Source organism: Trichomonas vaginalis, chromosome I (genome assembly GCF_026262505.1).
Source record: "Trichomonas vaginalis G3 chromosome I, whole genome shotgun sequence".
NCBI classification, from domain to species: Eukaryota; Parabasalia; order Trichomonadida; family Trichomonadidae; genus Trichomonas; species Trichomonas vaginalis.
The window spans coordinates 11,206,551-11,232,279 of record NC_067203.1 but is presented as its reverse complement, the minus strand read 5'-3'; the positions used below and the strand labels follow the sequence as shown (position 1 = coordinate 11,232,279).

Below are 25,729 nucleotides of genomic sequence, written 5' to 3'. Positions count from 1 at the left end.
GATGTGAATGCCATATGCCATTGATGAATTTTGATTATAGAATACTTGTTGCAAATGATTGATCAAAATTCCGAACTTATGAAATTAAAAACATTCTTAGTAAATATGAAATAACAAACAATATTTTATTTGCGAATTGTACGTTTTATACGTGCAATTCCGACAAGTGAAATAATTAAAGGACGAATGCTGTTTTCATTCTTATTAGAAGGAGCACTCATAGTTGCGATTTTGATCAGGATGTTCTTTTGCTTCCTTAATGTGGAAATTATGTCATTCAGCTTCTGAATTTTTGCAATTTCATCATCTACTGCTCTTCTTATTTGATTTGCTGAGTCAACACCGGATATATCATATTTCTTCGACCAATCTGTCCATTCTGTGAGTTTATCCTTTTGATCTCTTATTTCTGGCAAACTTCCGAATTTATTCTGAACAATTTCGATCTGAGACAAAACATCTTGGTCATATCCAGCAAATGGCTCCAGTTTTAATGAGATTTCTTCAATGGTTTGATTCAGATTTTGATTTTCTGACAAAAGATTATCCAATTCCTGCTGGTAAGTTTCCTTTTGAGTATTAAGTTTCAATGTCCAGTAGTTATCTCTATTCTTTACAGCTTCTGAGATTGAATTCTTATTTTCTTCCAAATTATTCTTTAATCCTGCGTTTTCTGCTTCTAGAGCTTTAACGAGATTCTTCAGTGTTTCGATTTCGTTCATATCTCCTTGAGAAGTGTTTAATTTCGAAAGGGAAATGTGACCAATTAAACTGTCTGAAGCTTCTTTCTGGTCATTAATAGTTGTTTCATATTTCTTAACAACTTCTGACATCTTCTTTTGGTATTTTGCAAAGTTTCTTTTGAGATTCTTTATTTCTTGAGTTAATTCTGATTCTCTTGTGATATTTCCCTTAATAATCTTATTTATCTGCTCATCATGATGATTTTTGAGCTCTTGGATGCTTTCTTCTTTGCTTTTATTGAGCTTTTCCATTTCATTTCGATGATCTTCGATCAATTTTGCATTATCTTCGCTTACTTTCTGGAATTTCTTCTCTAAATCTTCGCATTGTTTAGTTTTCTCTGCAATCTGTTTAGCATATTCGTTCACAGCGATATTTAATTCCATCATTTCATTTTCCCTTGTTCTATCAGCATTTTTGAGGATTGTATTTTCATTAGACAGTTTTTCTATCATCTTTCTACTGTTTTTGTTCTCATTTTGGAGGCTATTTATTTCATTATTTTTAGAATCGTTCTGATTCTTCATATTATTGAGCTCAGACTTTGTTTCTTCAAGTCTCTTCCTTAAATGTGATATCACTTCTGTCTTCTTCTTCACTTCCTCCGCTAAATCGAGATCATGAGATTTCGCAAAATCGACAACGAAGAACGGGAACTCTTCCAGAGGACCGGAATATTTCAGTGCAGGATAAGCAGCCTCTTTTATGTCGTCCAAAATCGACTTAGCGTTATGGACATAAGCAACAACAGCATCTGAGTCATAAGAATTAGTTGTTTTCTGGAGATTCTCATAGAAATAGCGCATTTTCTCAAATTTCGCTTGAATAACTTGAGGAAGTCTGTTATTAAACGGCAATTTGAAGATATCAGAAATTAAATACGCAATTGACATAGTTTTGTCGTAGTTCTGCTTCAATGTTTCATATTTAAGTCGCATGCTATTCATCAAACTCGAAAAAATCGAAAAACTACAAACTATTTCCAAATATTTTTCAGTTTCTGCGGAAATCTTCTTGATTTCCTCTTGAACTGTACCAACAAGTTCATTATCAACACCATTCTCGCCGATTGCCTTCTCTGCTTTGAGGATTTCTTCGAAATATTCTTTTGGAATTTCAGAATTATTAAATTCTGTGTCAATTTTCATGAACTTCACCATTGCTATGCATATATTGGAAAGGTTGATGTTCTGCTGCTTGAGTTTCTTCATTTTCTCCTCAAAATCACTTTTCATTTTCGAAATTCCTTCCAAAACATCTTCATTTTCAACAGCATCCTGCAAATTCAACATCAGTTCACGTGTTTTAACTTGTCCCTGCATCTTGGACTCATCTAAAATGCTTGTTTCCAATTCATTTTTATCATGAATCTGTTTTTTGAGAGAAACATCATAAGATTCAATAATTTGTTCTTGTTTTTGTATAATATTCCGTAATTTATCAATAATTGTTGATTTTTCTTTACTTTTTTGGAGGCAAACTTGATATTGCTGAGTTAATGAGAGAATTGAGTCAGATAGCTTCGTAATTGTGGCATTTAGCTTCTCGGGACTTGTATTTGCGAGTTTTATATTGAGTTCATTGATTTGATCTCGATATTCATTGGAAATTGCGACGAGTTTTTGATTTTGAAGCCATAGATCATGCTGCTTAACGCTCATATCATGTAGAAGTAGTTGCATCTTTTGGATCTTGTTTGTCTTTTTGTCTGTCTTAATTTTCAAGTCATTTGTGATTTGTTGAGATTGGGCCGATTCTAGGTTGCTTGCATTGATCATGCCTTGTAGTCTTTCGAGATGCCTTTTGTTTATTGATAATTGGTCATTGAGCTCGAGAATTGTTCTTTCTTTCTTTTCTACTTCAATAATCAATTCATTCACTTTTGTTTGGTTAAGTATTGTAAGATCTTTTATCTTGGCTTGAAGGTTTGCGTTGAGTTGTTCTAAATCTTCTTGTTTTTCTTGTAAATCTGTATTTTGGTCGTTTAGATGCTCATTAAGAGTCTGGAGTTCGATAATTTCGGTTTCTGAGTGAAGTTTCGATGTTGATGTGTGATAAATTTCTGAAACGAAAGATTTAAGAAAATTATTCAGTTTTCTTTGCATTGATGTAGTAAATTTGATTGAGTTATCGGTTGTTAAGAGGTTATTGAGCTCAGTTAATGCATCATTGATTGATGGTGTCGATTGAATAAAATTATTAATTTCTTGATTTTCTTTAAAATATGATTTTTGGTAATTCAACAAGTTATCGATACATTGATTAGCATGATTGATGACATCTTGTTCGCTCCCTGAGTCTAATAAGACCAAATCATCAATTTCATCTTCAATATTCATTATTTTGTCACTTTTCAAGATATAAAATAATTTTACAATTTAAAAATGTCTAAAAATCGATAATAAAGTATTTTGTTTCAGATACATCTGATTCAAATTCAAGAGAATACGATTATTTTTATTCAAATCAAGATTTATATTAATAATAATATATGACCCATGACTGAAATTTTTGTTTCACAAACAAAATCTTGACATTTATAAACTCCATCATAAATTTTTCATTTTCACTTCATATTACTCTAAAACATGATTGACGTTCAAGTGTTTGATAACAATGATAATCCAAATAATTCAGACGAAGATAGCAGTAGTTATTCAGAAGAGGAAGAAGCTGAATCAGGAGATTCTTCTGATCAAGACGAGACTCACTTTAACAGAGCAAGAGAAAATAAAATTAAGGAGTATAATGGAGATTTAATGAACTTTAACCTTGCCGAATTTACGATCCCTGATGAATTTCCTGATTCTCTACGTGAAAAGTTCGAAATTGAACAGAAATTCCGAGAAATATCAGAAGATATCGTCGAAGAATTGGCAGACAAATTGGAAGAATTCGTTAAAAAGTCACCATCAAATCAATTATTTGTGATTCAAATCATAGACAGCGTTGCAATAGCAAAACCAAAGCTTGTTCAGTTACTTGCAAAAGTATTTTCAAGGATAGTCCAGTATGTACCTATAGATAGCAATCTTGCATGGGAATCAGGTTATTTAAACAATTATTTATCCAAAGTCGGTCTAAATTCTCATAAACATTCCGGAAATACAGAAACTGACCTAGGAGATGATGACATTCTCTATCCAAAAGACAGTATCCAGTACTTTACAACGATTGATGATTTAGAATCATTTCAAGATTTCGAATTAAAGCGTTCATGCCAACAGGAAGAAGAAGAACTATATTTTGTTGAACATGAAGGCGATCTTTTATGTCTTGCCGCAAGATTTGGTTCAATTCGGATCTTTAAATATTTACTTATTTCAGGAAACATCGAAATCACACAAAACACATTTATTTGTGCAGTTAAAGGTGGCAATATAGAGATAGTCAGACATTGTTTGAAGTACAATAATGATCCTTTAGAATCAATGAGAACAGCCATACATTGCAACAACTATCAACTTGTAGAATGGATGATTGATGAGTATCAAATCCTTCCATTGATTTATGCTCCTTTAGAAAGAAATACTTTGAGATACTTTTTCCCACTTTTGGACAGAATCCAATTTTGTACTAGACAAAACATTTCAAGTGCAATATCTTATGCATTCAAAAGCGGATATAATGAAATAGGAATTTATTTACTTAGAAAATTTGCAGTTCCAAACATGGATTATTTCGGAATTTTGATGTGGATGGCAATTGGTCAATATAAAGATGAAATTTTGGAGTTTTTAGATCTACCTATCACCAAACAAATTATGGAAAATTATGCATCTTCTTTTATTTCATATATTGTTGATAACTGTACTTTTTTAATCAAAGATATTTTGAAATATGAAGTAATCCAAAATTATTTTTCTGCTGTTCTTCGCGGTATAATGTATAACAAAAGTGCTTTGCAACAATTAATTGATTGCGAAATTGATCTCGGTAAAATTTATAAGGAAAAATATGGAGAGAATATGTATAATGTCATTGCAGGATCTGTTGCTTTTCTTTGCGAAACAGCATATGACAATCTCGATATTTTTGTCAAGGTTCTTGAAAAATGCGATATTTCTGAAAATTTTTTCCAAGAATTAGTTAATAATTGTTTGAGTTGTGGATGTTATCAACTTTTCAAATTTATTTCATCTTATGAAAAGTTTAGTAGTATGAAGCCATATATTGACATTGACAAATCAGTTAGAAGAATAAGAGGCAGAGAGATTGATTTAGAAACATTTAAGTTAGCACTTAGTTTGGGTTCTAATTATGTTCCAAATAGAGAAGAATCGGGTCTTCATTCAACAGATTTAATGAAATTCAACAAATTGTGTTATATAGAATTATTCAGGTTTTTTGCAGAGAAAAATCTGGTTAATTTCAGAAATAGAAAAAATAGAACTTCATTTCACATTATGATACATAACAAATTATATGACCTTGCAATGGAAATCCTCAATACTTTCAAAGGAATTGACTTGAATGCAAAAGATTCAAAAGGTTTGACACCTCTTATTTTGGCAGTTTCTTACTTCAAAAATGGAAGAACAGAGTTGTTTAATTTGATCAAGTTGATGATTTCTTATGGTGCTGATCCAAAAATTGTCTCTTCCAAAGGTAAATCTGCTCTGGATTATGCAGAATCTGTTCCGAAAAAGAGTGAATTACTTCAATTGTTTGAAAATTAATGAGAAACAATGCTTTATGTTGTATTTTTATTCATTTAATGATTAAAATTTATTATTTTATTTAATTAATTTTTTATAAAAACATGAGAAAAATGGACTCCGCCGAAGGGTTTGATATTCTAAAAATATCATATTAATACAATCATATTAAAAATTAATATCTTTTATATTATAAATTAGCTCATCAAATGTGTTTGGCACATAGAGATGAGGTCGGAAAAAGAAGTATTAGATATTTGTAGCACCATGTTCAACTAAGAAAGTCATAATATTTGTTGCTTCAAATTTGGTGGCAATACTAAGAGGGCATTTTTTAATATCGAGAGAATTCCATTAAATAATGATAAAGATAGAAAGAAAGAGAATATTATGAAATGAAAGAGAATGTGATAAAACAATGATAAATATCAAATGAAAGAGAATAAGTTTTATGTTAACATCTGCCCAATGCTCAACTAAGAATTGGACAATTTCTATTGAATTCGCATGGATTGCAATACTAAGAGGGCATTCATTAATATCGAGAGAATGTCATAAAACAATGATAAACATGGAAAGAAAGATAATTTTATAAAACAATGATAAATATGAAATGAAAGAGAATGACATAAAACAATGATAAATATGAAAAGAAAGATAATTTTATAAAACAATGATAAATATGAAAAGAAAGATAATGACATAAAACAATGATAAATATGAAATGAAAGACAATTCCATAAAACAATGATAAATATGAAATGAAAGACAATTTCATAAAACAATGATAAATATGATATGAAAGAGAATGTGATAAAAAAAATGATAAATATGAAATGAAAGATAATGTGATAAAACAATGATAAATATGAAAAGAAATAGATCATAAATTTTGTTGATATCTTCTCTATTAGTAAGTAAATAAGATGCAACATCATAATTTCCATAATGCATGCTTTCTGCTATTGAATTTGGAGTTTGTCAAAAATTTGATTTAAGATACTCAGCAATTTCATAGTGTCGATATTTCAATGCTATATTAATCATGTTATCAAAAGATTTACCTTCTTCTATCATTTGCATAAAAATGTTATTATTTCCGCCTTGAACAGCATATTTTTCGGATTCATCTGTGTATTTAGCTCCTAAATTTTTCAAGTAATTGAAACACAATTCTGAGCCATATTTAATTGAACAATCAAGTGGTGTGATTTCATAATCTATTTTCTCATTAATATCAAGTTTTGGGAATTTAGATTTAAGATCATCTACTTTATCCCATGCAATATAGTATAAAGGAGATTCTGTTGAATATAAATTCAGAATTTCTTCTTCTTTCATTGGAGGATAGAAATTTTGAAATTTGAAACCTTTATAATGCAGAAGCGTCGTTAATTTCACATTTTTCGGCTGGATGATGCATGAAAATTTGTTTGTTATCTTTTGATAAAGTTCTGAAAATAATTTCATTTCTTTCACACGAATTTGTGAAAAAACATCAATCAAATAAAGCGCCATTTGGATAGATATTTTGTGAGTTGTTATTAATTCGATAATTTGTGAAGAAATTTGTATAATATTATTGGAATTGACACTCCAAATAATTTTTGATGCTTGATCTGGGTATTCGAATACTTTAATTGGCTTAAGGTCACTGAAATTGCACCAATTTTCATTTTTTGGCTGCTCTGAACTTGTCATGCTTTTTTTAAAAAAATTTGGCTGTAACACTTTTTGTCTTAAAAATGTGAGTTATAAAGTTACATCCTCTTCTTTAAGGCTATTTTTACTCGGCTTTATTGCCTGAACTACTCTTTTTGATTCAACAAAAATTACTCCGTTCAGTTTTAAAATGCAGAATAAAGCATTGTCAGTATTACTTTTGAAAACAGTTTGAAGAAAAACAGCTCATTTGGCGAATTAAAAAATGAGTATGTTATTTTGCTCCCACAAACTAGGGGATCCATTAAAATCATCATGTATTAGATAACATGCACGAAAACGTGTACCTTAGAATCGTAATTTTCAATACTCAAAATCTACTGATAGAAAATCTTAATAACATCATCGATTCAAATACACTACTAGTAACAGTATCGTTGCTAAACATTCACTGATTTTTGTCTATACGATTTCGAGATACGAGATGCATTTCTCAAAATTCATTACTTTAATACCGATGTTTGCATTAAAACATGATGTATATTACTAATATATCTTTTTAACATACTTTTTTACTTCATATTTTCCAATTATTATACCAAATTTCAAAATAAAGCATTCAATACAAAAATACTAATATTTTATGACTGAAACTCAATATGACAATACATTTCAATTGTAAATGAGCTTAATTATCATTTCAATATTATGAAATTTCCAAAATTTCAATACATGATTATTTTAGTGTTTTTACACATGTGTATAATAAAATTAAGTATCAGTATTGAAATTTATCCAAAAAATGTCAAAAATAAATATATTCATATTTTGCCTTTAGCACACAAATTTTTATACAATGATGAAAATGATGGGATTTATTATATTTTTTTCTTCGACATCTTTATCAAAATCCTATAGAAGAAATTTCCCAATTCCATATGCATTGCGGAGTGGCAGCCATGATGAAACATTTTCATATACCCTATAGAATCTACATAACAAAATTCAAACAAAAACTATCAGTGGAGATTTAGTGGGTTTACCTTTTTAGAAAGAAAGAATTTTGCATTATTGATGTTTCCGAGCAACGATTCTACATGAAAGCTTATTAAAATTTGTTCTGTATTTTGTATCTCATTAAACTACAAATGTTAACAATTTGCAAATGTAAAGTACAATTTAGAATGATTCATAGATGATTGTGGTATATTATCAAAGAGAATAATGTTATTTCATATAATAAATCAAAACCAATTAAAAGCAACAAAATATATCTTAAAATAAAAGAAATTCTCTTGTTTTTAATATAAAATTATTTGATTTTCCCTTTATTAATAAGGTAATTACTTAAACTACACTTTTGTGGAGAGATATAATTTGAATGAGCATGAGATTTCTTGATTTTAAAATTTATTTTTTTCTACTCTTTCATTTGAAACAGAGAAATAGACAATGAAATACACTTGAAGCAAAAGCCTTCAACCTGCTAAATGCTTATTTGATGTATAAAATTTGTTATTGGATTCAGACACCTTTATGTAACCTTGAAAAGTATAATTTCATAAAGTTTTCAAACAATAAATCACTTTTTATTTTTTGATAGCTAACGTTCTACTTGATTCAAGTGATTATGAATGATAGATACACCTAACATCAAAGCATAAAACTAACAAATATTAGGGAATATTTATTTTACAGACGAGAAACATTTACTTTTTATAAAAATGCCACTGTCAATCAAATTTGAGATGAAATATATACTCTTAAAATGATGCTCATAATTCAATATTCTAAATAGAAATAATCTAAATGAATCGATTTTTATCGGATTTTGAAAATTGAGAGCAGAAATCCGCACCATTTAGGTGAAAAACTTCGAGATTGATTTGAAAATAGACTAATATTGCTATTTGCAATAGTTCTGTACTGTAGTTAATTGGATTATGACATATTTCAGTTAAAATCACAAAAATTAACCCATAGCAATGCATTTATTTTAAGCTAAGTCAATGGCATAGAATAATTATCTTTATGATTGATTGAATAATTAGAAATTTTGAAATATTTACATGCTCATAATCAACAGGAAGCATCCCGACCCGAAGGAAAGGAATAGTTTTAATTAGTTGTCTTCAATAAAGGGGAATGTTTTTATATTTTAAATCAAATCTTCATGTAAAAATAATTAATCTCTATTATTTTTAGTAACCAATATTGAAATATGATTAATTAATAGGATTCATAAGGAAATTATATAGAATAATATTTTTGAATGATTCAGAAAGCATTTTTGGCATTCACAATTAAATTCAATTGCATTCAAATTTTCTGATAATTATATTTTATTTACAATGTTTTTCTTTTTTGGTCGCTTAGTTTTGATGTATGTGTTATAATATTTACTGACTCAATAATAAAATTCAAATATAAATCCTTTTTGATTTTTCTCGGTTTTCATGCAAAGTTTGAATTTAATCAGATAAATTACTTATAAATATTTTTAATTTCTGTGGCAGCTCAATTTGAATCAACTCTGAAATATCAATTTTCAATGTACTTTTCAAAACAAAATTCAATTATATTTATATCAAAATGCTTTATTGGTTTTCAACATTATGTTACTCCAAGATTGGTTATGATTTACAAGTGGATAGAAATGGTATAACATCAAATATTCAGAATGTTGGGTGGGTTGATAATCCAAATCCTCCTTTAACAGATAATTATGCAGGCTGGATTGGAAGAAATTTTGGTCTAACATATGCAAACGGTCTAAAATTAAATGTTGACAGAGATCATTCATGGAGATCAGTTTTAAAACTTCCGAATGAAGAATTAAAAACTTACGCATTTAAAAACGGAGAACTTGATGAAGATGGAATAACAGGAAAAACAGTGTTTGAATATATTACAAATGACACTGTAAGAATTAAGTGGATTATTAACAATACAAATAATGAAGATAAAATTTATGACTTTGGACATTTTTATGATGTTAACATGAATGGTGACGATAACGCTGCTCTGATACCTATGGAAGAAGGTAGAGGATTTTTCATGGAATCAGGTGATTATAAATTAGCATTATATGTCAGAAATGCATATGGTGTTTCAAATGTTGATGCATTCTTTTATGGACCACAAAAACAATGGGGTTATTTCTGGCTAAATGAAGACAATATTGATAAATCACTCACACCTGGAACATATGACTCGCTCTTTTGTTTTTCATGGAGAAATAGACTAATCGAAGCTCATGAAGTTCATGTTTACTCAATAGTTCTTGGAGCTGGTTTAGATTTGCATCTTCCTCCTGATTTTTATTTCACTCAAAGAAAGGAATTGTATAATGTTGGTGAAGAAATTATCATTCGCGGAAAATATGAAGCAGACGCTGTTAATAGCGAATTAACCCTAGAATATCAAATTGATGACATGCCAACTGAAACACTCCCCCTGTTTCGAGTTACTGAACAGGAAAAAGGTAAAGATTTTAGTATTACTGTAAATCCAGAACAAAATAAAAGAGGCCCATACAACATCAGAGTGAAAGTTTCTGATCAATATGATCAAGAGTTCTCAGATACTATTAGCTTCGTGGTAAATAGTCCACCAACTTACACATTAACAAATACAATAAATACAGCATATGAAAAGGGAAAACAAATCCAAGTTAAAGGAAATCTTAATGATGATTCAAAAGCAAAAGTTCAATATAAGCTAGACAATGGAGAGTTTGTTAAGTTAGAATATGTAGTTTCAAACAGTCAGCCTCAAGAATTCAATTTCGAGATTGATACTGCTTCATTATCTTTAGGACAACATACACTTGTAATCTCATCAATTGATGAGGATAATGCTGAACAAACAACACCAATTACTAAAGAATTCTATGTTAGATCAACTCCAAAAATTAGTGATGTAACATTGGATTCCCAAAAATACGGAAAATCTCAAGAAATAGAAGTTACATTTAGCATTAACGACCAAGATCCTGATGATGAAATAACAATTTATGCCGTTTTTTCAAATTCAGCTAAAAAGAATATTGGTAAGACAACGCCAATAATTGCTGGTAAGAAATTGAAGTTCCAAATACCTTCAGATGTAAACATTGGCTCAACCTCAATAGTATTTAGAGCTGTTGATAAATATCAACTTTCATCACAGTCTGAACCAATTAATATTGAGATTGTCACGACACCAGTAATAACAATTACAGGAACAGATAAGAACGATTATGTCCCTGGAGAAACTGTCAATGTAAACATTAACGTTGAAGATGCAAACGGAGATGTCACTGTTTCTGCAAAATTGCCAGGGCAATCCGAACCATCTGCAATAACAAGAACAGGAAATGGAGCTTCATTTACAATCCCTGATAATCTTGCACCAGGAACACATGATATTGAAATTCAGGTTAAAGACAGCAACGGTGTTCCATCAGAACCGAAAACAATCAAAATCAAAATATATGCAAAACCTGCTCTTGAATGCAGAAGAACAGCAACAGAAACTGTATATACTGGTGAAGACTTTTCTGTTGTGTGCACATTTAGCGATCAAGATGTTGGAGATAGAATTACAATCAGAGGTAAAGCTGCTAATAAAGACATGGTAAATGAGCATTCATTTGATACAACTCCTCAAAATCATGATGAAACATTAGCATTCACTCTTCCAGAAACAACAACACGGGGAGATGTAAGTATTGTATTAACTGCAACAGATTCACATGGATATTCAACCCAATCCTCTCCAATTGTAATCAAATGTGAAGTCAGACCAACAGTGACTGACACTAGAACTGATAAAAATGATTATGCACCAGGGGAAACAGTCAAAATAGCATTCACAACAGCAAATACTGAAGGAACTATCACAGCAGAAGGAAAATTTGATGATAATGACACAAAAATACCTATTACAAAGACAGATGAAGGAGGTAAATTTATGATACCGGAAAATCTTCCTCCAGGACAACATACATTTAAATTTGTTGTCAAAGATGAAAATGGAGATTTATCAAAAGAAGTTGATGTTCCAATTACAGTTTATGCAAAACCATCGCTTTCTTGCTCAAGATCATCTTCACAAACTGCATATGCCGGAGAAGAAATTCAAGTTTTATGCAATTATGCTGATGAAGATATCGGTGATAAGCTCACAATCAAGATTAATGTAGGATCTCAAACTTTGAGTAATGAATACTTTTATGATATTACTGAAGGGGAAAAATCTGTAGTTGCAATCCTTTATTTCACAATCCCTAAGAATTCGGAAACAGGAGACCAAAATGTTGTTTTTACTGCAACAGATAAATATGGATATTCAGCCAATTCAACAATCAACGTAAACATTGCAAAAAGGCCAACAATTTCTTTAGGATCTAATGATAAAGATGATTATGCTGCAGGAGAAACAGTCAATATTGAATTTAGAACAGAAAACACTCATGGAGAAATTACTGTTGAAGGAAAATTCGAAGGAACTAGCGTAAATATTCCAATTCAAAAGACAGATAGTGGAGCTCAACTCACCGTCCCAGAAAATACAGCTCCTGGAACTCATATTCTCAAGTTTGTTGTTAAAGACGAAGCAGGACATACATCAAAAGAAGTTAGAGTTCCATTGACTGTCTATTCAAGACCAATGATCAGTTGCCCAAGAGAATTAAAAGATCCTGTTTTCGTTGGTGAAGAAGTATCTGTTGTTTGCACAATTAGTGATAAGGATCAAGGTGATAAAATTACTGTTACTGGAAAGATTGGTGGTGCAGATATCTCAGGTCAATATATTTTTGATGCATCCGCTGAAGGTAAGAATGAAAATCTGAAATTTACTGTTCCCGAAAATGCAGAAACCGGTAATAAACAGATTATTTTTACTGCAGTTGATACTCACCAATATCGTTCTGAGTCAGCACCAATTACAGTTACAATTATTAAAAGACTAGTTATTAATTTTGAGTCCAATGATAAGAATAATTATGCCCCAGGAGAAAAAGTTAAAATCAAATTTTCAACAACAAACACAAATGGGGAAGTAACAGCTAATGGAAAATTTGATAATACAGAAACCTCAGTTACAAAGACAGAAGATGGTGCAGAATTCACAATCCCAGAGAATACTCAGCCAGGAACACATACTTTCACATTAACAGTTAGAGATCCTGAAGGCCAAGAATCAAAGGAAGTTCCTATTACCATTATCGTTTATGCAAAACCAGTACTCAAACTTAAAGGTTTAGATAAAGGAAAATTAATTCCTGATGAAGAATTTATAGCTACATGCATTTTAAGTGATAAAGATAAAGGAGATGAAGTTAAAATTACAGTTACCGTTAATGGAGAACCAGTATCAGATGCATTTTCATTCAGCACAACTCAAAATGAAAAGGAAGTAAAACTGAAGTTCAAGATTCCTGCAGGCACATCTGTTGGAGGCAAAAGATACAATCTAATTGCCACTGATAAATATGGATACAAATCTGAACAAGTATCATTCACAATTACCGTTGTATCAAAACCAAAGATCGTGTTTAAGAATAAAGATAAAGAAGACTATAATGCAGGCGAAAATGTTACAATGACATTCACAAATGAAAACACTGACACAACAAATAAGAAATTCACTGTTTATGTCAAGGTAGGAGATAATGAACCAAGAGCAATTCCAGTTGAAGTCCGTCCAGAATTCAATGTTTCCTTTGAACTTCCAACAAATATGAGTACAACATCACCGGATATTTCTATCTATGTTGTTGACGAAAATGGAAAGCCATCTGATCCGATTTCATTTAATAACTTCAATATAAACATGCCACCAATGATTGAACTTCTCGAATTCGAGAAAGAAAATTACGTTGGTGAGGAAGAATTAGTAATAATGTATAGAATTTATGATCTTAACCAAGATGAGCACGCAGATGTTTATGTTAAAGTTGATGAAAAAGAATTCGTCAACGCAACACGTGTAAAGACAAACAATTTATGGGTGAATTATAGTGTTACTATTAAGCTCGCAAAAGATATTGAAAGTGGAGAACACAATGTTACAATATTTGCCAAAGATAAGAAACAATGTCCATCTTTGATGTCATCAAAGAAATTTAATGTTGCTGAAAAGCTTATCGAAAATAAGCCAGGTATTGTCAAGAAACTTCTACCACTCTGGATTATCTTAGCTCTTATTCTTCTTCTTGTCATTATTGCTCTCATTATTTTCTTCATCATATATAACAAAGATGACAAGCAGGAAGAAGAAGAAGATGCACCTGATAATTACAAGGATGAATTATCTGGTGATTTAGACTCAGGTGAAACAGTTGATATCTCAGATAACGATGTTGATAAGCGTGAAACTGTATAAATTTTAACCTATTTTTATCTTTGATTGTTAAATTAAATATAAATTTCATCTTTATTATATATAAAAGAATGAATTTTGAAACTTATGCATATGATCATTGGTGGGGACTCTGATAACTTATTTCGACAATTTTCAGAATTAAATAAATTGAATAATTTCGATTTAAAGTTAAAATATGCATTTACATTAGCAAGCATAAAGAATGGTATTACTTTTATGGCTCATTTTTATCAATATCATATGAATGAAAAATAAATTCAGTAAAACAGGCTAATTAGATTTCAAACTGTAAAGTAAAGGTTCAAACAATACCATACATTAGAGTTATGAGTATATATGATAGGAAAATTCTACGTTATTTTTAGAATGATCGATAAAATTATGGAAAATCCGAATTACATACATCCATATAGAATAAGAATCTCCATTTCAGACGCTTAATGTCCAAGTTCAAGACTAATAATTAACTTTTCTTCTGTTAATATCAAAATAAGGTAAATTTTGGGTGAGTTATGTGCCGAAATGGTTGTTTATGTTTTGTAAAATAGTAACAAATGCTTATTCTTCAATAAAATCAATTCTATGTCTCCATAGAAATTGTAAGGATGTAACATTATTTTTCTTTGAAAAATTTCTCTAAAGCAGATAAAGATTCAAATTCATAATTTTTAGTTTAAAGCAATTTGGTACCATTCCGGAACATGAACCACAATTCTCAGAAAATAGTATCGTCAGGTTTACAGACCCCATGTATTTGGAAAATGCCAATGAAATTCATTTTACCATATTCATAATCCTGTTTTGACTTTGAATAACATATTATTAACATTGGGATACCCTATGTTTAAATTTATTTTGTGAACGCCAATTTGAGAAATCTACGAATTTAATTGAATGGATTCAAAATTTTTGGTCATTCACATTATTCCGAATGTCTCGCGCTCCCTCGCTCGCTCCAAGCCTTGCAGTTGATTCAGTCTTTGTTGAATCAGAAGAACTTACAACTCCACTCGTCAAAGGTTACGTACCAGACGACAATGGCAAGTTCGATTTCGACAAGATGCTTGAACAGATGAAGTACTGTGGTTTCCAAGCTACCAACCTTGGCCTCGCCATAGATCAGATCAATGAAATGCTCCACTATGACTACGAACCACAACCAGGAGATGAAAAGAAGCTTTTCGGCCTTGGCGGTGGTGTTGAAGGTGTCAAGTACAAACCACGTGCCTGCAAGATCTTCCTCGGCATCACATCAAACCTCATTTCCTCTGGTATGAGAGATTACATTCGCTTCCTCGTCAAGCACGCCTTAGTTGATGTCGTTGTCTGCACAGCCGGTGGTATTGAAGAAGACTTCATCAAGTGCCTTGCTCCAACACACATGGGCGAGTTCTTCCACGATGGTCATGATCTCAGAAAGCGTGGTTTGAACAGAATTGGCAACCTCATTGTCCCTAACAAGAACTACTGCCTCTTCGAAGACTGGATCATGCCAATCTTAGACAAGTGCCTCGAAGAACAGAACACACAAGGAACAAAGTGGACTCCTTCCAAGTTAATTCACCGCCTCGGCCTTGAAATCAACAACGAAGACTCAGTCTGGTACTGGGCTGCTAAGAACAACATTCCAGTTTACTCACCAGCTCTCACTGATGGTTCAATCGGTGATATGATTTACTTCCACTCTTACAACAACCCAGGACTCGTCCTTGACCTCGTTGAGGACATCCGCGACATGAACAACGAGCCCCTCTGGGCCACAAAGACAGGCTGCATCATCCTCGGTGGTGGTGTCGTCAAACATCACATCATGAACGCTAACTTATACAGAAATGGCGCAGACTTCGTTGTTTACGTCAACACAGCTCACGATTTCGATGGCTCTGACTCTGGTGCAAGACCTGATGAAGCTGTTTCTTGGGGTAAGATTTCCCTTGAAGCTAAGCCAGTCAAAGTCTACGCAGAAGTTACACTTGTTCTTCCATTACTTGTTGCAGGATCATTCTCTAAATTCCTTGCTGAGTAAATTTGATTCTATATACTCTCCAAATTAATATATTTTTAAATCTATGTGCTCTTCAAATCTTTCAAATCCAATAATATTGTGATGTAACAGCTTCTGAATAAATAATTCTGTAGTAGTAGTTAAATTTACAAATAAAATTATCGTAAATAAGCAGTAAATGGATGAAATGATATGTTTAACTATCATGCAAAATCATGTCATTAATGTTATCTGTATTGGAAGTTGGATTCTTGAGTGAGTTAGCGAATAAATTTTGATGAAAGGAAATTTTCCAAACCTTAACAAAAGCATTCGCTCGTATTTCTAGAAATTAAGTAAAGACTGTTACTCTCACTAAGCTAGAGGATGAGGAATTGGATTTTTCGGATTGAGTAATAATATTGATCAGCGATAAATGTTCTCAGATCTCAAATAATGATTTCAAACCATATAAGAAATTAGAATTTTAGATTCATATATCATGATCAAATTTTTTTGTTCGAAATCTTGAGAGTTATGACTATAATAAAAATTGCTTAATATAGAAAGCTTCCAACTAATGTCTTATAAAAGAATTCAGATAAAAGATGTCGCAGTTCAATCCGCTCAATGAATTGTAAAATATCTCTCAGAAAATTGTCACTTTTTGTGCTACTTTACATGAAGCGCTCTCCGCATGACATCTTCAACGAAGCTGAAACAAAGATGAACCAACTGACTCTTGAAGGTAAAACACGATTTTTTCTGGCTTTAGACCTTTACAAGCAAGCAGGACTTGGCTTCAAGAATGCTCACAACTTCCAGAGGGCTGGTGATGCATATAGACGTGCTGTTGATTGCTCATTCCATCTAAACAACCAGAACGAAGCCGCAGCTAATGCTGCTGAAGCTGCCAGACTTTATCTCAAATCTCCAGCTACACAAAAGAAAGCTGAGGAAGCATTAAATGTTGCAGTAAAATTCCTTTGCAACAATGATAACTTCATGGAATCAGGCAAATTGCTTACAGAATTCGCCCAAACTTATGAAAATTCCAGAAAATACGATCAGGCTGTCAATGCTCTCAAATGGGCAAGCAAGATATACTACGAGAATAACCTCGAATTCGATTCAACACGTGTTGATCGTCAAATTGGCCAAATCCTTGTTTCACAACAAAAATGGGCAGAAGCAGGAACTCATTATACAGAATTTGCTCTCAAATTAAGCAAAGGTGGAACAACAATCGAGCCATGCGACCTTGCAGGCAAAGCTGTCATGTGTACGCTTTTAGCAACTGGTCCTTTACAAGGAAGAGAACTTGTAGGAAAATTTAACACGAATGTTAGTGGATGGACAACGTCGAATGATTACAAACTAGTTAATGACGTTATTGACGCCACAATTTCGCATCTTGAATCTAAAATTCAAAAAGCAGTTCAGGACTACAGAAATGAGAAGCAAAATGATAAGATTATGGCTGATATTCTTATTAGATCTGTTGATATACTCAAAACCAAACATGTTTAAATTGAAAATTAATTTTTTTCCTCTTGCTGAATAAATATGTTCCATATTTAATGAATTACGCGAAGTTTATTACTTTTTATAATCAAAATTCGAAAAATTGTTTTTAATATTCCTTTATTGTTGGTGCTCACACTCTATGTTCCTTAAGTTGGTTTACTGTCAAAAGAATGAGCAATATAAACTAGATATTAAAGCAAAAAGTATGTTTTTCCAGCCTTTCCGATGTTAAAATTATTGTTCCAAAATGTAAAAGTGACAATATTTAAAATATATTGATAAAAATTATTTAGAATGTGTGTGGATTACGGTAAATACACTCTTAAATTTTGACGTTTTCTTTGAAAATTTCGAAAAGTGACTTTTTCGTTTCTCAATCTTAAAAAGACATTTATGAGTATCCCCAACTTAAAGGTTGGGGAAAATATAAGCTCATTAAGCAATATTTCGGATACAATGAAGAATTTTCTTGAGAGGGTTGTAGATATCCATAATTTAATCGATCCTCCAAAATTTTACAAAGAAAAACTTGCAAAAATTAAAATAAACCCTAATAATTCCGATATATATCAAGAGATAGCTCATGTTCTACAATCCGAAATCATTGATTGCAAACAAAAACTCGAATCAATTTCAAATAAAATCAATACACAGCATCCTTTTGTTGAAACTGCACATTATTTTGTTGGTATTGTGACAAAGATTACAGAACGCTTACATTTCCTCAGCAAATTAATGCTTTCTGATGATGAAAATTCAAAAATTTTGTCTGCATGTGAATATCTCATCAATAAATACAAATATTCATTTTATATAGAATCACAGCTATCTCATCTTGACATTTATACGCATCTACGAGGCAAAAACATTCTTGATGCCGCTTTGAATCGTTCTTATGCAGATTTGATTAATGCCAAGTCAAGAAAATTCAAATATAATAAAACTATGGACGAAATACGTAGTGAAATATTTAAAATTTCAAAAAATATCGGAATTATTCCGAATCTTGATGAAAATGATGGTAAAACATTCTTTTATGTTGCAGAAATAGAGTTTGGTAAATCAATTCAAGCGATAAATCCATTCGATCCTGATTTTTCTCAATCGAAATCTCATTTTTTAAATTCTGAGTCGCTTTTTTCAAAGCAGCATGCGAATGTTGAGATCATTCTTAACTTGATACTCAATCCAGATACAAGTAGTATCTGTAAACTAACAGAAAACGATGATTTTGGAAATGATGGAAAATTTGGAGATCCGATTATTGGAGCATACAGGTATCTTCGATTTATTAAACAGAGAATGTTACTGCATGATATAATGTCAACTGTTAAGAGAAATTACGAAATTTTAGGATATATCATGAAAAAAGAGCACTTAGAAGTTCACCAACTGTTTCAAACATATTTCCGTGTAATATGGGAGAACTTTCATACATCATGTGCTAATTTAATGCATGAAAATCCCGATTCTGATCTTGGATCTTATATTATCAGTCTTTTTGAATCGCAATTAGCATTTGAGAAGGGTAAAAGCAATCTAACTAATGTGATCAATATGATAGCCTCGAATTCAAAGGATTCCGTATACGAAAATTTTATTGAAAAAATCATTAACTACAAAATCATATTTACTAAGTATTCTGATATCACTGATATTGATTATCTCAGAATAGGTGCTGATCTGTTTAATTTGGCCTCTAAAAGGCTTCAAACTCTCATAGATTATCATATTTTGAATACAAGAGTGATTTCTCATTTAATAGGAAGCACAGTAGACTTCCCAATAACTAATTTCAATGGGAATCATATTCCTACTTCAATTTATGAGGTTTTTCCTGATTTGGATTCTTTGAAAATTTTATTGAAGGATTATCAAAGCATTTCTGAAGAAATAGCAGAGGCTTTTAGTATATCTCAGAATTTTTACCCTTATTTGTACTACGGATTTTGGAAATCCCTTCAAATTGACAAGAAAAATTTTCCATTTTTTCCAGAAACTTATTGCAAGCTTAAAAATTGCTCTGATTCTGTTATATCGTTATTCCAATGTCCATACATTGACTCAATTTCGAAATATGATCGATTTGAACCTCAAATTTTTTATCAATTTATAAAATCATGTTTCGGATTGAGATTGGAGGTCATTAGAACTATTAACTTGATAGATAAGTATAATGAGCAGCTTAATGAACATAATATTGTAAGTTTTGCTCTGAATTCTGAATTTAATTTTTCTGACACTGAAAAAGTCAGTAAAATGATGACAGAAGACGGTATTGAATTATTTCAAGATATGCTGATGGCTCAGAAAAGGTATAATCTATATTTAGAAGCAATAATTATTCATAATAACGTAAATTACAATAAAAAGTACATAGAAGACAAATTATATGGAGGAGATAGGGATAGAAAGATCCTTTATCAGCTCTTTTTCAACACAATTCATGTTGAAAATCGAAAATTTCAATATTTGAAGAAAGATTTGTTCCAAAACTTCGAAAATTCAGAAGAATTTGAAAGATTTATTACACCTTTGATACTCCAAAACGAACTTATATCAATAACAACAATAGAAAGGTCATTTTTAACTTTTGATCCAGATCCAAACAGACTAATACGAGATGGAAGGAAACTACTTGTTTCTGATGGTAAAATAAATACATTGGTGTTCCCTGATCAATACGAAATCATGAAAATTTTCGATACAAATTTATTAAAGTCAGGAATTGATTTTACAGCGGAAAGATTAGGTATAATGTATTTCATGAGATATATCTCTAACATACAGGTAGAAAACAAGCAACTTTCGCAGTCAATTTTGAAAAATCGAGTAAATTGGGATTCAAAACTTCTTGACCAATTAACTGTTGATAGCTGTTCATGGTTTAAAAAGATCTTGTTTTTGAAGCTTCAATGTGCTGTTTTGAACTCAATTCAAAATCAATACAGCAAATACGGGGGTTCTGAGCTTTACCAAGACTACGTTAAGGAAATTTATACAACAGCGAAGAACTGTGTCAACTTTTATGTCCATGAAAACTATAGTCCTTCGTGGATTGATAAAAATTTTAATAATTGTAGCTTAGTTGCACGTAATGAGCTGTTAGTTGAATTTTCTACGATAAAATTATTACCAATAACGAAGGAACATTACATAGAACTCTTAAATCAGTACACAAATTCAATTTTGTATCTTATCTTTCCACAGATACAAAATGGAAGCAAGAAACCAGAAGAGTTATCAATATTGAGCGTATTAGATACCACATCTTTCCAATTTACCCGTGGAAGTAGGATTTTGAGTTCACAATCTCAAACAATTCAATTTAACAAGGGATTAAAGACTCAAGAAGAAGCAGTAATATACATCATTGATTCTATTATTAATCCCAAGTCTGTAGATAAAGCAAAATCTAACGAATCTGATGATTTCGAATTCCAAATCATCAAAAAACCGGAATTTTATAGGAAATCCATCAGAATTGAGCCTTTGAGATCGTACTATAACACAAAAAGCTCCGAAATAAATCGCCAATTTAACCAAGAACTCGCATATGCAGATCATTTCATTAGAAGAAAGATTTCGGAGCTTATGACCTCTCTAAATCCTGCTCTTGTTGACGAATTTACGTTTTCTTTAGGATTTTTGGAGGAATTATTGAACCCGATTAATTCATTATTGACTTTAACGACAGATATCTCTCCTATGTGCCTTATCAAGACATGGACTGCATATTTGTCTAACATAATCAGCGATACAAACGAGAACGAAGTCAAAATCATCGTTTTCGACGCGTTTCGAAAAGTTGTTTTAGACACAGTTCAAGATACATGTTCTTTTGATAGCGCTCTTAAGCTCAAACCACAACTACTTGAGCTAAACAAGCTAAATGACCAGTTAAATAGGATGATGAAAGCGGAATCAGTTGATAAATGGAAAGTTGAACGTCTAAAAAGGTCAGAACTTAGAAACCTTGTTACAGACCTTCGAAACTCAATAAGAGAAGCCAATAAAGAGTACTCTGAAACGCGAGAAAAGATGGTTGACATCGGAATTCAAAATGTCGAAAAATTTAACGATGAAGAAGAACAAAAGAAGTTGCAAAGTATTGATCTCAAGCAATACTTGGATGCTCGCAGACAGAAAATCAAGCAAATCGCAGAAGAAAACGAAGATTCGATAAATCAGATCAAAATCTTAAGGATTTTGAACGTTTTAGTTCCAATTGGCATCAAAAAGCGTTTCACGGCTCTCATCCAAAACAGAGAAACACAAGTTCGATCAATGACAGGTGCTTTGTTATGGCTAAGAAAATCTTCCATCACAGATACATCCGAAATCAACACGAACATGAGGAAAGACTTGAACGCATTGACAAAAGCGGAATTCCTTGTTGAAGAACTGAAAGAAGAGCTTGATTTGGCAAAACACGACAGTGCAAAACTCGAAAACACCAATGGAATAATACAAAAAGAAATCACTGAAATAGAGTCAAAAATAAAAAGTTTAGGTTTGGTCGACGATAAAGGAAATTCTCAAATTTTGGCCCAGATAATTTCTAAGCAAGATGAACTGGAAAACATGATAAATGACAGTGAACTCGTAGATGATATTGTAGAGCACCAAGTACGTGAGCCACACCAAAAGGCCGAAGCAATAAGAAGGCAAATACAGCTTTCAAACTATAACAAAATTAAACATGAAAGTGAAAATAATTTGGTCATAAAGAAAATTCAAAAAGAAAATGATTTGATCAAAATTGAAAATGAAAGAATTAAACAGAAGATTGATGCAATGATAAAAGACAAAGAAAATGAAGTTTATAGAAGATCTCATGAAATTGCAAAGAAATTTACTCCTCAAAAGGTTATTGTCAGCCCAAGAAGGAGTGTAAAGCCCAAATATAAAAAGGTATAGATGAATCAATAAAAAATTTTGTTTGTATTTTAGTTTATAGAAAAATTAAAATTATTTTTTCTTACATTTCGTTCTTGAATGCTTAATAATATTAATAATAGTTTAAGAATCGAATATATATCATTTATTAAACTTCGACAGCTTTGTTACACATTTTCAAAGAAACTCAATATCATGAAAAATATCCAAACTAAAAAGGTTAAGGTTATACCCTCGACAAAGAAAGTCAAATGATCCAATACTTGCATTAAATAATCTTCAGTTGGCCTCATTTCTAGTTTTCTTAATCCAGGAATACATTCTAATTATTTTTCCAGGTTTAATCCTTTAAACTCATGTTCTAATCAATTTCCTATCATATATATTATACACTTATTATAGCAAAATCTTTTCAAATCCTTCCCATGGAAAGTTTACCAAATTATTTAGCTCATTTCCTACTTTGAAACATTCTATATTGGAGAGTCATATTTTTATATATCATTATTTGGTATTTCACCAAGTTATTCAAGTATTCTGGCTTATATTTCTCCATTTTAAATTTTATTTTATGTTTTGGCATTGATAGAAAGCATCCCCTAATACCAAATCGTTTGAAATTCATTCATAATCAAATATAGATAAATTTGTTAATATGTAATAATAACATTGAATTCTTTATCATAAATCACTCATTACCACACACATATGATATAAGATCAACTAATATAATCTATATTTTCATTGTTACTCCTTGATTCAATCTCCATGGGACACCCTGAGTTGAGTGACTTCTCTTTTGGGATAAACATTTGATCAAATGAACACCATTTGTATTTGTGTTTATCAATATTTTAAAGAAACGACAAATGTATTAGGCCATCAAGAGAGGAATAGAAGGAAATTGATTTGAAATTACAAGGTATGGAAATAAAGACTAAAAATTAGCTCTTTAGCAGCATATCATGATTTACAAGATGTCCAACATGAAAATAATTGAAATATATCTAAGGCTAACAATATTTGTATGACCTTATAGAGCAAAACCCTCTAAATTATCACATTCTAAAAGTAAAAATGTTCTAAATGTGATACTCTTAGTCTTTTATCAAAAAAAGGGGTGTTAAGGGTGCACACGAGAGGATCATGTAAACTTCAGAATTTAGAACCTTATTTTTAGGCATTATCTTGGCTACCTATTTAGGCTCGAAAAGCAAAAAATATCAAAAAATACAACTTGAGTCCATTATGACCCTTTCATTGAGGTAGTTTTTATCCGCTAGTATTTTCCCTTTGAATCTCTTTACAATTCGAAATCAAATTCAAACCTCAGTAGAAGAAAGGAAGAATCGACTTACTACGGTTGTAATACGAATAAATACATATATTTAATTATTTTTATTTACATAATAATTGTTTGAAGCTCATATTCCAACAAATTTTTAAATAAAAACATTAAAATGTTGAAAATGTTCATATATTTTAATAGGGTTTTGGCACTTTATTGAGGAATTACTACATACATAGTCGAACTGAACTTGATATTTTGAAATTTAAATTATTTATCAAAATTAAAATTTAACTTGAAATTTATAATTATTTAGTCATATTTTGCATAATTCTAAGTAGATTTTGTAAAAAATCAAGAAAGAAAAATTTTAACGTGCTTTATTTTTTCTTTTTTATAATAATACATATTATTATATAATTAACATATTCATAATGTTTCACCCTTTCAAAAATATAATCCTCCTCCTCTCAAATAAACGTACATACGGGTGGCCTCTTTTTTCAAAAAATTAAAATTTGAAATTTTGGGCTCAAATATTAGAGATTTTTTCAACCTTCAACGATATATGTTGTCTATATCAGACCTCCTTTCTTTTTGATACTTAACATTGTTCCTAAATCTTAGCCGTTAAGGCTGTTCTGAAAATATTTTTTTTCGAAAAAATTCGAAAAAAATTCTTAAAATTCAAAAATCCCTTAATTCCTGAGGATTTTTTTAAAAAACACATTAAAAAAGTCACTTTTTGCCCCATCTAATGAGATTTTTTTTTACAATTTTTTCCCCCTTATTTTTCAATTTAGATATGATTTTAAGCTCTCCAAATTGAAGTTTACCTGATGTTTCTTAGTTTTTATGATAATAAAATGTTGCAAAGTTGAGTTTGGATTCAATAAATTTAAGAAAATTTTATTTTACAATGAAATTATAAGAAAGGATGTTTTTATCCTATGTCAAAGAGAATACATTTGTAGATCCCGACTTTTGACATGGTTGAAAATTCCAAAAAAAAAATTCAAAATTTAAAAAAAAAATTAAAAAATATAAATTTCATGTTAAAAAATGATTTTTGAAATTTTTTTGGAAAAATAGAATGTCATATTTTTATGTTTTATTGCTATTTTTTACGAAATCAATAAAATATTTGTTAATTTGGCTGAGATTATAAATAAAATCTTTCTAAATCTTGCAATTGATTGCTAAAATCTGTTTTATGTATTAATTGGCATTGAGATTCGTTATAAAAGAATGCGAATTATTTTGTATGAGTAAACGTATTTTGTAAAATTTCAAATTCTCTTCTCTCATTACTTACCTTAGATCTCTCGGCTTTTAGCTCTCAGATTTCGCTCATAGAACTCAGGTTTTAGTTATGTACTCATAGATGTATCATTACTGCCCGCAGATCTCTCATTACTACCTTACTAACCAGATCTTAACTCTCATTACTACCTTACTAACCAGATCTTAACTCTCATTACTACCTTACTCATCAGATCTTAACTCTCATTACTACCTTACTCATCAGATCTTAACTCTCATTACTACCTTACTCATCAGATCTTAACTCTCATTACTACCTTACTAACCAGATCT

General features: G+C 30.8%; 7 protein-coding genes across 7 annotated transcripts, besides 1 other annotated feature; 5 read left to right on the top strand and 2 right to left on the bottom strand.

The window, feature by feature from the left end:
• Window positions 1-125: 125 nt before the first annotated feature.
• On the bottom strand, window positions 126-3,083 carry TVAGG3_0968020 (A-type inclusion protein-related family; the record flags this gene model as incomplete). Its single annotated transcript, XM_001328574.1, has 1 exon — window positions 126-3,083. The coding sequence occupies one exon, from the start codon at window positions 3,081-3,083 to the stop codon at window positions 126-128; it is 2,958 nt and encodes a 985-aa protein (XP_001328609.1).
• A 249-nt stretch (window positions 3,084-3,332) lies between these two features.
• TVAGG3_0968010 (Ankyrin repeat family) lies at window positions 3,333-5,477 on the top strand (the record flags this gene model as incomplete). The annotated part of the gene is made up of 1 exon (XM_001328575.2): window positions 3,333-5,423. One exon carries the CDS (start codon window positions 3,333-3,335, stop codon window positions 5,421-5,423), a length of 2,091 nt encoding a protein of 696 aa, XP_001328610.1.
• A 48-nt stretch (window positions 5,478-5,525) lies between these two features.
• On the bottom strand, window positions 5,526-7,109 carry TVAGG3_0968000 (protein ubiquitination; the record flags this gene model as incomplete). The annotated part of the gene is made up of 1 exon (XM_001328576.2): window positions 6,384-7,103. One exon carries the CDS (start codon window positions 7,101-7,103, stop codon window positions 6,384-6,386), a length of 720 nt encoding a protein of 239 aa, XP_001328611.1.
• Window positions 7,110-9,656: 2,547 nt separating this feature from the next.
• Window positions 9,657-14,462, top strand: TVAGG3_0967990 (Hep Hag repeat protein family; the record flags this gene model as incomplete). The annotated part of the gene is made up of 1 exon (XM_001328577.2): window positions 9,657-14,435. The coding sequence occupies one exon, from the start codon at window positions 9,657-9,659 to the stop codon at window positions 14,433-14,435; it is 4,779 nt and encodes a 1,592-aa protein (XP_001328612.1).
• Window positions 14,463-15,360: 898 nt separating this feature from the next.
• Window positions 15,361-16,629, top strand: TVAGG3_0967980 (deoxyhypusine synthase; the record flags this gene model as incomplete). Its single annotated transcript, XM_001328578.2, has 1 exon — window positions 15,367-16,461. One exon carries the CDS (start codon window positions 15,367-15,369, stop codon window positions 16,459-16,461), a length of 1,095 nt encoding a protein of 364 aa, XP_001328613.1.
• A 291-nt stretch (window positions 16,630-16,920) lies between these two features.
• On the top strand, window positions 16,921-18,204 carry TVAGG3_0967970 (alpha-soluble NSF attachment protein family; the record flags this gene model as incomplete). Its single annotated transcript, XM_001328579.1, has 1 exon — window positions 17,101-17,949. One exon carries the CDS (start codon window positions 17,101-17,103, stop codon window positions 17,947-17,949), a length of 849 nt encoding a protein of 282 aa, XP_001328614.1.
• A 135-nt stretch (window positions 18,205-18,339) lies between these two features.
• TVAGG3_0967960 (uncharacterized protein) lies at window positions 18,340-22,911 on the top strand (the record flags this gene model as incomplete). Its single annotated transcript, XM_001328580.1, has 1 exon — window positions 18,340-22,866. One exon carries the CDS (start codon window positions 18,340-18,342, stop codon window positions 22,864-22,866), a length of 4,527 nt encoding a protein of 1,508 aa, XP_001328615.1.
• A 1,061-nt stretch (window positions 22,912-23,972) lies between these two features.
• Window positions 23,973-24,857: a mobile genetic element.
• The last annotated feature ends 872 nt before the right edge of the window (window positions 24,858-25,729 follow it).